This window comes from Zophobas morio, unplaced genomic scaffold (genome assembly GCF_036711695.1).
Source record: "Zophobas morio isolate AGI-343-1 ecotype UQ-CSIRO unplaced genomic scaffold, CSIRO_AGI_Zmor_V1 ptg000451l, whole genome shotgun sequence".
Taxonomy (NCBI): Eukaryota; Metazoa; Arthropoda; class Insecta; order Coleoptera; family Tenebrionidae; genus Zophobas; species Zophobas morio.
In genome coordinates, this window is record NW_026972554.1 from 21,351 (window position 1) to 34,818 (window position 13,468).

The window sequence follows — 13,468 nt, forward strand, 5'->3', positions numbered from 1 at the left end:
AAGTTTCAAATTTACAACCTTCTTTTTAAGCCTTTTACAGTTAACGATAAGATCAACGCAATGCTTTTCAAAATTTATAATATAGGCGCCCTTAAATTCTATGACCTTCTAACTTTCTTAGAGCTCTTTGAAGGCAATGAAAAGTTAAAATATTTGAAAAATAGAAGTCTGCAAAGATTTTATTGCAAAAGTATATATTTCTCCCAGAAGATTTACATTATAAACTTAATATTCTAAAAAAAAAAATTTGGTATTTATGCCTCCAAAGTGAATACCTTGACTGAAAATCCTATTTAAAAAATCATTAACGAAAATAAGAAAAATTGTTTATAAGAATACTTGTGTGTATGAGGAGAGTTTTCAACCTTTTTATTACTAAAAAAAGTTATATATGATGTATATTTATAATTTCTCTTAAAGCTTGTTTTTATAACCCTTAATTAGAAGCGAAAGTAAAAAGGGATAAACTTTAGCAAGTAAAAATAGTAAGAGAAGTCATGCATTAGAAGCAATAAATAATTATTAATAAAATATATGTAACTATAATATAGTTATGTGTCTATTTTTCAATAATCCTTTTTTTGGTCACACTTTTTCTGTTATAAATGCACAAAAAAGTATTGTAATACACAACTAATGGAAAACCCGAAGGGGTTTTAAACGTTAACGCCAATGCGATTTTTCATTATGCTGGAAAACCCTTACGGTAGAGTACGGCTGTGAGCGTTTTGCATTTGCTAACTTTGTATATATTTTGTGGCTATGGGTAAGTTTTAGTAACTTATATTTAAAATAATATATTTTACAGATATTTTGTTAGACCAACAATATTATTAATATTATTATAATATTTAGTTCGTTTTTTTAAATTTGGTCCAACCTTTTCTGGCCTTCATTCCGGAAGTAGTTCGTCCAGAAAGAAAGATTCAAGTAAGGGAGCGAATATTATGGACCATCGTAACTCTTATGATCTTCTTAATACTTCAACACATCCCTTTATTTGGGATAATGGCCTCGGAAAGTGCAGATCCTTTATACTGGTCTCGTGTAATAATGGCTTCAAATAGAGGTTCTTATGAATTTTTATTTAAAAGAGGCTTCATTATATTATTTGAATAACCTCTAGATTATTTAATCTATTTTTATTTAGTCAACTATTTTTTGCTTAATAATAGATAGAAAATTGTTATCGGATTTTATGTTTATATTAATTATAAAAATGTTAGGATTTGAGTGACCTTATAATTGTTCCTTAAGTTTTAATAAACATAAAGTTTTTGTTTAGAACTATTAATACGATAGTTAGTGGTCTCTAAATTTTGAGTGATATAAATAAAATATATTACCAATTAATATGGTTCACTAGAGATTTATAAATACTTTAGATTTTTAATTGTATAAATAAAAAAAGGGGTTTTCGTTAACTATTTCACTATATTTTATATTATAATGTACTCTAGGATGTACAGCTTCTATTTGTTAAAGAAACTACTTAATTGAAATAAGTTCTAGTGATAAAAACATTGTTTGATGGTTTTATAGTAACAACGTAGTTATTATCGTAAAAATGTATATCTATGACTATCATAAGTGCAACTTAATATTCTACTTCTAAAATTTAAAACAGAATGCTGAAATTTTTTTAAATTTAATTTCTTGCTTTATAAAAATCTTTTACACGTAAAATATACCACTATTATTAAAAACGCTATACATAAAGAATTTATTACAAATTTTAAGCAATATTTCTAAATTACTGATAAGTAGTTCATAGTACTGTGGATTATCTAATTTGCATATATGAAAGTAGCGCTCCATAAAAAAAATTAATATTAAATTTTAACTTAAGCATTATACGAATTTTGTGTAATTATTTATTCATATTATTTTTTAAGGATTCATTTATAATTTTTTTTAAACTGATGCTATTAATTAATTTCTATTTTCATCTCTGAAAAGGCACGCTAATGGAACTTGGAATTACTCCTATAATTACTTCTGGAATGATAATGCAGCTGTTTGTAGGACTCGGGCTTATAAAAGTGAACCGTGCTGTGAAAGAAGATCGAGCTTTATACTCCGGAGCTCAGAAATGTTCCATTTATAATTTTTTCCTTTAAATTAAAAGTTTTATTAGTTGATTATTTGTACTTATAATTTTTTTAATAAATCAATTTTTTACAAATTTTTTTTTGGAGTTGCGGTAAATTATTTTTGTACTTCATACACTTTGCTTAAAAGTGTACTTATTTTCTCCTTTTCTGCGTATTTTGGTTTGAATCTACTTATAATACTTTTAATACTGATATGTAGCAATTCGATGAAATATTATAAACCTTTTTTGCCCCGTTGTAAATAAATTTTTTACTAGCAAACTCTTCTACGAATGATAAAATGTTTATTATATTAATTTTACATCTCGTTACAATTTTTTTTTTTCCAAAACATTTTTATCAAGAAACTTTTAGTGTCCTACTTATTTAGGCTTGGTAAGAACTTTTACTAGTAGTTGCTTATTAACTTTATTTTATATTAATTTCTAACTATTTTTTGACCAGTAGCTTTATTTTTAAGCATTTTTTGACCAATAATTATAAATTTCTTTATCTGTATCAATAATTTTCCTTATTATCTTAATGTTTCTACTTGTAGCCAAATTATACTACTAATCTTGTATTGGGACTTTCTTATTTTAAGTTCCTTATTTGTAATTACAAGCCAGTAATAACCAATAACTTTTATTTTCCATAAGCCAATAATTATTCATATTTTTGTTATTTGTACCACTTTTTATTTGTGACTGAATAAACTTTTTAGATTATCAAACTTTTAATTGTATCTATAACTTTTATTTCAAAACTTTTCTGCTACCAAAAACTTTTGATTTTATTAAACTAGTTTATGATAAATTGTGCTGTTCCTCGATTTTACTGAAAAAATTTTATTATTAATTGACTTTTCTTACGGCTTCTTTTACTTTTTTAAACAACTATTTTTATAATTTTTCTTTATACTCAGTTTATATATTAATTATTTAATATTTCTGTACTTATTAATTTTTTTAATACCATCATGCATTTTGATTATTATTACAGTTGTCTTAATTAAAATATTATAACTTAAATTATTTTATTAATTGACTTTACTTTTTAGTATTTTCATTAATATATCCATTTTACTTTAATATACTTTTTCATTATTAAATTTTTATTATTATTATAAACCTTATAAAGTTTTTTATTTTTTTTAAATTTAATTTTTTTGTATACTTGTTATAACTTTTTACAATCATTTTGTTTATATTTATAAAAAACTTATATGCGTTTTCATGGTTTTGATCATTTATATTATCTTTAAAAAACTTTTTATTTTTGTTTTTGTTAAAGTTTAGTTTTTCATTAGACTTGTATGTTTATTTCTTTTGTTATTAAGTTTTTGTTGTTTTAAATATTTTTATCAAATACTTTATTATTATAATATCAAAACTATTATACTTTATTAAGTTTTCTTATAAATCATTACAGAGTTAGTGAACTGTTAACATAAAATGTAAAAATATATATTACAACAACAAAAATATTCTAAAAAGTAATACTTGTAGTAGTAGAAGTGCTGTATAATAATAATAATAATAATAGTAATAATGATAATGATAATATTATTAAAATAAAAACTTTGAAGTGTTTGGAATTCTACTTGGCGGTGCGCAGGCGACGTTGTACGTCCTCAGCGGGATGTACGGGGAGCCGTCCAAGCTTGGCTTTGGCATCTCTCTGCTGATAGTCGTGCAACTCACATGGGCCGGCCTCGTTATTTTGCTATTGGACGAACTTTTGCAGAAGGGCTACGGGTACTGCTTATTATTAATTTATTTATAGATACAATTAAAAAGTTTTTATTTCAGATTTTTATATGATTTTGCGTAAAATTCTAAGCAATTATAATTTTTTATTATTATCTCGACCTTGTAAAGTTGAGTTTAATAAACTTTTCTTTATAATAATTATGGACTAAATTATTATTGTTGTTGCTTATAATTATAATGAATATCAAACTTTATGCTAATATTTATTACTTTGTATAAATATTGATATATATAATCAAAGATAAAAATTAAAAGTAAAAGTTTATTAAAATAATAATAATCAGCGATATAAAAAATGTACATGCGATAATTATTTTTTATATCATTATGAGGTAAACGTTATTATTTATTTTAATTATCGATAATTTTTTCATATAAACTTTTTTTTATATAATATAAATTTGCTTTATGTTATTTTTTTAAAAAAGAATAAATATAAAGATAATATTATAAAATAAACAATAAAGTATATAATATAATATTAAAATATCATAAAAGGTTTCTTTTTTATTGTTTACGAGAACACAATAGTAGTAATTATAATGATAGTAATGCTTCTCTACTTTTTACATTATTTATTATATTTTCTTTTAGTTTTCTAAATTTCCTTTGGAAATTCTTTTTTAGTTTTTATTAAGACTAAATATTTATATGAAACTTTTTTATTCTTTTTATTATATTAAAAATTTTTTAAATAAACTTTTTTTTTACAGTATAACAACTTTTTAAAGAAGACTATCCATTTTTTTATTTTTTGTATTGCAATTTTTAAAGCTTTTTTCTGTAAAATACTCTTTAATATTTTTTCTTTAACTTTTCTATTCAAAAAACTTTACTTCTTTTTATTGTATATTTTTTAGTATTGGCTCTGGTATTTCACTTTTTATCGCTACCAATATTTGCGAGACGGTCATTTGGCAGTCCTTTTCTCCTCGTAAAATTATATTTTATTATTATTAATTATTTAATTCTTTTTATATATATAAATTAAATTTTATCAAAGAGTTTAATATAAAAATTTATAAAGATGATAATAAAGAAGTTTTCTTAAACTATAAATAGTTATAATTATAATAATTACTTGTTCATTTTTATATAATCTCTGTTAATATATTGTCGTTATTATAATATTCAATACTTTATATATATAAATGCTTCTAAAAAGTTTTTGGAGTAGTTTTTTTAAAATCTATAAATGTTATAATTAAGAAATTGTTTACTTATAAAGTTATAATAATAATTTATTATTTTTTAATAAATGAATTATTATATTAATACTTTTAAACCGTTATTTAACTTTTTTTTTATAAAAAATATAAAAGTTTTCATTAGTAGTTTAATTATTTTTTTATAAAAATACTGAAAATAAAGAAGTTTGTTTACTTAAAAGAAGTTGTGGTAATAATAATAACTTATTTTTTTATATTCTTCATAAATTATTATTAATATAATATTTAGTATTTTTATTACATAAATACTTTATAAAAACTTGATCAACTTTTTTTAGGAACAATAAAGTTTTTATTAGTAGTTTAATAACTTTTCATAGTTATGAAACTTTTTATTAGAAAAAGTTTTTATTATATAATTGATATAATAAGACTACCAAACTTTTTTTCTGTTATTTTATTTTTTTTTCCTTATTATAAAAGTTTTTCTCTCATTTTGTATTAGTTAATATATTAATTTTTATAAAAGATGTTTTACTTTATGTATTTTTATTTTCAAAACATTTAAAAGAAAAATTATAGAAACTTTTATTATTGTTACTTTTTTTATATATATTTATTAACGTTATTATTATAAAAGTTTATTTTATTATAATTACTATTTTTAAAATTGCATATTTATTAAACTTTTATATTTTATTAAATATATTTATTATTACTATTATTATTGTTATCACTTATTAAATATTTGAAACCCTTTTATTATAAAAGTTTTCATATTTACAAAAGTGAAACTTTTTTTTTACCCTTTATGTAGATTTATTATAATAAATATTTTTGGTAAAAGTTTAAAAAACTATATTAATATAAAAATGTTTTATAATATAAATAATATTTTTAATGAAAATATATTTATCTTCATCTATTATTATCATGAATATATCTTTAACTTTTCTATACATTTTTTCCGTAGCAATAATATATATTATATATAAAAAATAAATTAAAATAACTAAGAATTTTTTATATTATATTATTTTTATTATTAATAAAAAAGTTTTTTTGCACTACAAAATTTTATATTGTATAAGAAGTTAATCCAACTATATCTACAAAATTTTATATTGTATAAGAAGTTAATCCAACTATATAAAATATTTTACTTTTGATATTTTTTTTAATATGATTAATATATAATTTCTTAACGTTCATAAAAACAGTTTTTTTTTTGCACAGGAATAATATTAAATAATACATTTTATAAAAGCATTTTCTATATATATTATATTTTTTTAACTTTTACAAAAAATTTTTTCATAGTAGTGGTATATCTATTGGAAATAAAAAAATTATACATTTTCTTAAAATCTTTTTTTTAATAAATAATTATCAAAAATTGAATATGAATACATTTTTTGAAAATAAATTTTATACATATTTTATAATTTAACTTTTACCAAAAAAATTTTTTTAGATAAAAATTAAATATTAACTTGAAAATAAAAAAATAATACATTTTTTTAAAATAATTTTCTAACTTTTATTAAGAATTTTTTTTTAAAAGCAAAAACTTTTACTTTTACTATAAAAAAGTTTTAGTGCACTGCATAAATATATAATTAATTTTAAAATAACTAAATAATTTCTGTATATTATTCGTGTTTAAAATATTATAATTGTTGTAAAAAAAAACTTTTTTTCTCACTTTTTACTATTAAACTTTTATTTATAATATAGTATTACTAGCAATTATATTTACCATTATATTTTTCATTTTTCTATATTTTATTATAAAGTTTTTTATTTATTTTGCAATTTTTACAAAAGTTTTCTTCTCACTCTTTACTATTAAATTTTTTTCTATAAATAATTATAAGTAACATTTGTATTTACTTTTTTTAAAATTTTTATTATTTTTTTTTAGCATTTTCATATACAAAATAAAACTTTTATTGAATATATTTTCTTCCCACTTTCACTATCAAATAGTTTTCACATATATAAACTTTTTCTAATCTTTACTATTACTAAAAAGTTTTAATTTTTTATTATTATTAAACTTTTTTGTATAGAAACTTTTATGATTGTAAATATTTTTATAAACTTTTATTATATATTTTAATCTTTTTTATGTATTATATAAGTTTCATACTTTTATTTTTACTTTTTTTTTAATAGTATTTATATTATTTTAATATGCTTTCAATATATTATTATCATTTCTTTATATATTTATTTACTTTTATATCCTTATAAGCTTTATATTAAAATCTCTTTACTTTTTTATAAACTTTTATACTTTTTATTTTTCTTGCTTTATACAAGTTTATTATTAATTTATAATTTTTTATGTATTCTTATATATATATTTTTCTTTATTACATAAATATATATATTACTTTTTATAGTTTTTTATAAGCATTTTCTAATTTCATTTTTATTTTTATTTTTTTTATTTTTTTTATTATTATTAAGAAATTTTTTGAAAAATATATTTTTTTTTTTTACTTTTTTTTTCACAACTTTTTTATAATTTTTACTAAAAATATAAGCATTTATAATACTTTATTATTTACATTTTTTGTATTTCATTTTTTATATAAACTTTATTTTTTTGTTAGTGCTAAAAGAATTCTTTTTTTAACATATAAATATTTTATATATTTTTCATTATTTCCTTATATTTTGATATAAATATAATATATAGTATTATTAATATATATTTATATATTTTTATTTTTTATATATATATACTTTATTATTTTATAATAATATATATTAATATTTCTTTATATTATATACATTAATAAATTTTTTTTAAAAAGGTCTTTATTGCTATTATAGTTATATAACTTTATTGGTACATCTTTATATGTAGTTATACTCTATTATTTTTATAATTATATATATTTGTATTCATTACTTTAATATTTACATATCTATTATTTTATGTTTCGTTATAGTTAAATATTTTGTATTTGTTTTATTTATGTATTAATAGATATTTATTTTATAATATATAAACTTCATTATTTTTGTGTTTTTTATATATATTTATAGAAAAATTTATTATTTATATATACATTTTTTTTATACTTTTATACATAAACTTTATATATAAAAACTTAATTATTATTATAGACTATAATTATCTCTATTATTATTATTTATTATATACCAAACCTTTTATATATGCTTTTTGCAATTATTTACTTATTTTATTTTCATTTCTTTCTTTTATATATATAAGAATATATTATTTTTTATATTTATACTTAACTATACTTTCTTTTTCATCATTTTTTAGGAACTGTCAATGTTGGGCGCGGGCCCGAGTTTGAAGGCGCCATTCTTGCATTGTTTCATTCGCTGATGACTCGAAGAGATCGACTTCGTGCTTTGAAATATATTTTTTACAGAACTCAACTCCCCAACTTTATGAGCCTTATTTCCACCGTCGCTATTTTTTTTGTAGTTGTCTATTTGCAAGTAAGTTTTTTTTATGCTGTTTTTATAATAATTATAATATTAATAATAATAATAATAATGATAATAGTAATTGTAATGATAATAATAACGTCTGTATAAATTTTTAATAATATTATTAATGATAGTAATAATAGTAATTATAATAACATTCAGCTCAGAATCGGTAAAAAAGTTTACTATATATTTCTACTTTTTTTATATTTTTTTTGGTTTATATTCTAAAAAATAAATTTTATTTTATTTATTTTTAAATTTAATAATAGCATTTTTATTTCTACTATTAAGTATACAATATTTATTAAATTTTTTGTATATATTATATTTATAATAAAAATATATATTGTACTAGCGTTCCACTAATAATAGGGCTTCCGCATCGACGTGCCAATCAAAAGCCTCCGAAATCCGGGCTACCAATTAGCACCGTTTTCAATCAAGTTGTTCTACACGTCGAACATACCAATCATGTTGCAAACTGCGCTGCTCTCGCAGTGCCTCATGCTTTCGCAGTTGCTTTACTATAAGTTCCCTTCAAACATGTTTGTTCGCCTTTTTGGTTCTTGGTCTTCTGGTATTATTATATTCTTATTATTAAAAATAAAAGTATATAAGGATTATTTATAAAAAAAACTAAAGAATTGATAAAAGTATGAAAAAAATATTAATTAGCTATAACGCTTCTATAAAGTCAAGAAAAAAAATTAGAAAAATGATAATAAGAAAATGAATCACCGAAATATATACTTAAAAAATAAAGTAAATATGCAGATTAACATAAGACTGCTACGGAAGTCAAAAAAAAAAATTAGGATATTAAAAAAATTAATTATACATAAAATTTATGGGAGATAAAAATACTTTTACAGTATTAACAACATAGAAGATTATTTATCGTAAAAGTAGACATATGAATTTTATTATTATATTATTATAATTATTATTATTACCATCATAATATGCTATTAAAATAATGTATTTACTATTATCCTGGACACACTCTATACGTGTAATACTATAAAAGTTTATGTGTGCTGTACTTTTTTTAACAAAGATTACGTGAAAAAAAAAATTGTGTATAATATAGAGGAAATCTAACTTTTATTATTATTTTAAAATTTGAAGTACAAAAATAGGTTGAAGCAATTACAAGGTCTCATTGAGCTGACTTTACTGTTAAGAGTTTTTTATAGTAATTTGATTGGTGTATTTTATTTATACATTTTACTATTGGTGCAAAACGGGACATAAATGGATCGTCACTGGGTTAAAATAGTTAACTGCGCATTCTTTTTTAGAAGCTTCGACGTGCACTATTGACGGAGAGCATTTCATAGCTTATAATTTGTCCAACAAGCCCTTCGTATTGTGTGTTATGAAAAATGAAACGGCTTACCATAGAAAGGTTAGTGTGGAATGGACACGTGGACAATGGAGACACAAGCGTGCAGCTCTCACAAAAAATGTTTTGGCACAGTAAAGCGGCGCAACTGCAACAAAATATAGACATTATAATTAAAAATATTACTAATAAAATTTCCGATTAAAAAGGAAGCACTTATAATAAAAAATTTTTATTAATTTTAAAAAAAGCAGAAGAGTAAGGAAAACTCACTATTTTTCCACTAAACAGGACAACAACACGGTTCGCCGACTGGAGGATTTGTGTATTATTTGAGCCATCCTGATTCGTTCTCTTCGTTTGTGAGCGACCCCTTCCACATGCTCGTCTACGTTTCCTTCACTCTGGGCACGTGTGCTCTTTTCTCTCGCCTTTGGATTGACGTGAGTGGCTCCGGCCCAAAGGAAGTTTTTAAGCAACTCCGCGACCAGGGAATCGCCTATGCCGGCCGCCGCGACGTTATTATTATTATTATTATTATCACTATTATTATTACTTTATTATTATTATTATTAATGCCTTTTCCTTTTAGTTGCTGTAAACCTTTATTTTTAGTTATATTAAAAAAAATTATACGCCTTCGTTATTTTGTTGAAGTTATAATATCATATTTTAACCTAAATAAATTTTTTTAAAATTAGTATCGTTATATATACTATTTATTTTATAATTTTTATAGTAAAAATAACAGATCTTTTATATTTTTTTCAAGTTACCTACTTTTTATTAGTATATTTTTATATCATGTAAAACTTTTTATGTAGTAATATCATTATTATTATTAGTTTAAAAAATTTCTAATAAAATAAAAAAATGTCATTATTACTAATTTTTTTTAAAATTATTTTTAGAAATCCTTAAAATCCGTCTTAGAGCGCTACATTCCGACAGCCGCTGCACTGGGCGGTTTGTTTATTGGTCTGTTGTCCATTGCGGCGGATCTTATGAACGCTATTGGCTCAGGTTTTTCTTTTGTTTTTAATTTTATTTTTTTTGCCTAAAAATATTTTTTAAAATTTTGTAATAAAAAAAGTTTTAAATAATACTTATTATTATTTTTTTTACTTTTAATTATTTTCTTGATTTATTATATATATATTTTATGTATTATTTTGCGGTATATAAAAGGTTTTTTTGTATTTACACTACTTGCTGACTTGTGCACGCGGTTTTTTTACTTTTACAAGAATTAGTAACGAACGAAATTATTTAAAATTTTAATACTTATTTTTTCTTCTTATTCAATAAAGAAAACAATTTTTTTTCTGTCGTAATTTAGTAAAATTTTACTAATTAAGCGCAGAAAAATTGAAGATATTGATAAACAATATTTATGCATATATAAATTCAAGATAAAAGTAAATTGTTTTTCTAATGTAATATATAAAGAAAACAATTATACGAAGTAATTGGGAAAAAAAATTATAAAGTGGGGGACTCCCTTAATTTAAAATTTTTTTCTTGTTAATTATGTTGCACAAAATAGCGAAGCTTAGGTTTTTGGAAGGAAAGTTGTCTATTTACAAAAGTATATAAAGAACCAATTTTTCAAACGTATCTTATAATATAAGATATTTAAAGTAGCGCATTTTCTTTCTTTCTTTTATTGTTTATATAGTCTTAAGAATTTAAAGAGATAACTAATTTTTTTTGTAGGCACTGGAATTCTTTTGGCTGTCACAATTATTTATCAATATTACGAAGCTGTAGTTCAAGAAAAAGATGTGGATTTTTCTTAATTAAAAGAAATAAAGTTGTTTCCATTTTTATTTTTATTTTTATTTTTTATAGCTATTTTTTCAGGATAACGCTCATAAAGTAAAAAAATTTAGACAGGAATTAAACTATTCTTTATATTTCCTTTTACTTTATTTGAATTTTTTTATCTTTATTAAGGATAACTAGTAAAAACCAAGTGAAAATGTATTTAAACGTTCGAATTTCATATTAAAAACCCGTAGAGCGCTTTAGATTTGCACGTTCGAATTGAGGCAGTTGGTAACAGAAAACCGCTTACTGCTGGAAATTTTTAAAATTTATTTATTTTAGTGCTGCAGCTTAATTAAAATTTATTTAAATACATTTAGAATTTATTTAAATAAGTTTTTTTAATTTACACTCGGTTATTTTATATGTATAGCTCTGAAAATCTTACAGTATTACTCACGTTTAGTTCTTTTACACTGAAAAAAAAAAAAAGAGGAGAATTCTTTAAGTAATCTAATTCTTATTTTATAAGTTTAGAAGCATCAAAAAAGGATCTTATACGGCAAGTCCTACAAAGTAATAAAGAAACAACTCTTGTTCCTGGAATTAGTAATTCTTATTACAGAATTTCCGAGAGAATTGAACTGCGCAGCACATTAGTTAATAGAATAAAAACTTTTTGTGTAATAAGAATTTTTTTTACTTTTCCAGAAGGTAAAAGATCAAATCTTGTTTTATCTACGCAATTTGTTATTATATATAATTTCAATATTTACTTAGGCAAACTTTTCTTTGTGACATTCATACATATCACGAAGATATATTTAATATGTAAGCCTCTTGAGCAACCATACTGTTAAAAGTTTTTACTTAACCGAATTATCCGTACTTTTTATAATAAAGTGAGTAATTGGCAAACTTTTCTATAAATACTAAAATAAATTATTATCAAGTTGCAATACAAACTATGAGAACCTCTAGAACTTTCTTATTAAAAAGTATAAACAAACGAATCCTTTATAAGTTAGCAATTATTTTATATATAATTACTACTTAAAACGGCGATTATCCACGCTATAACATTAGGTGCATGAACTTTCTTTTTTAGCACTGGCATACTACGACCGGTCTTCCTGAAACATTTGGGCCGCTTAGTCTGAATACCCCCTCTCAGCAGGGGTTGGAGCACTAGTGCACACTAGGGCAAGCTCATTGATTATCCCGAAGGGCTGAATAAGCGGGAAATAACGGACCCAGAGTCTCGCCATTTTGGAAATCCGCTAAAAACCGCTAAGGAAAGGGGCAGCCTTAGACACAAGAACTTGAGGCCACCTGGAGACACTGACCGGCTGCCACTGCCAGCCAGGTCCCCCGATTATGAGCTCCTCACCTAGAAGGGGGAAGCCCCAACATGTACATGATTTTCTTACAGCTTACTGCTATTTAGTTGCCCTCGCACTCTGTTATAATTGTTTTTTTGTAAGAGATGTCTGTCTGCTCTAATTTTTATTAAAAAAAAATAATAGTTACAAACAATAATTGCGCTCTAGAAAGCACCCATAGTTTTTTTAACTGTTCTTTGGGCAACTTCTTAACTCATCTTCTACCTCCTCTAAACGTTTAATTTATATTAAACTTAAAAAAAAAAATTATCTAATTCTTTACAATTTTTTTCATGATGCTATCGGTTAACCAAAGTAAAAAATATAGATTAATTATAAAAGAAGCTTATTAAAGCAGAGAGGCGAAAGGAATTTAGTACTAAAAGTATTCTGTACTTATATTTGAACTTTTAACCTACAAAACTAAATTTAACTGGGACTAGTTACGGCCTTATAA

General features: G+C 22.0%; 1 protein-coding gene across 1 annotated transcript; it reads left to right on the forward strand.

Annotated features, from left to right (window-relative positions):
* The first annotated feature begins 720 nt into the window (after positions 1–720).
* On the forward strand, positions 721–12,184 carry LOC135120917 (protein transport protein Sec61 subunit alpha-like). Its single transcript, XM_064045244.1, has 11 exons — positions 721–766; positions 856–1,069; positions 1,960–2,094; positions 3,682–3,850; positions 4,726–4,799; positions 8,342–8,523; positions 8,890–9,094; positions 10,154–10,380; positions 10,774–10,885; positions 11,579–11,675; positions 12,162–12,184. The coding sequence occupies exons 2-10, from the start codon at positions 967–969 to the stop codon at positions 11,659–11,661; spliced, it is 1,290 nt and encodes a 429-aa protein (XP_063901314.1). The 5' UTR covers positions 721–766; positions 856–966; the 3' UTR covers positions 11,662–11,675; positions 12,162–12,184.
* Positions 12,185–13,468: the final 1,284 nt, after the last annotated feature.

What these genes read in the sequence shown, in the direction of transcription:
- LOC135120917 (XM_064045244.1), top strand. Translation starts at nt 967, where the DNA reads ATGATCTTCTTAATACTTCAACACATCCCTTTATTTGGGATAATGGCC. An exon ending in AATAATGGCTTCAAATAGAG is followed by an intron (nt 1,070 to 1,959) that starts GTTCTTATGAAT and finishes ATCTCTGAAAAG; the next exon opens with GCACGCTAATGGAACTTGGA. An exon ending in ATACTCCGGAGCTCAGAAAT is followed by an intron (nt 2,095 to 3,681) that starts GTTCCATTTATA and finishes AAAACTTTGAAG; the next exon opens with TGTTTGGAATTCTACTTGGC.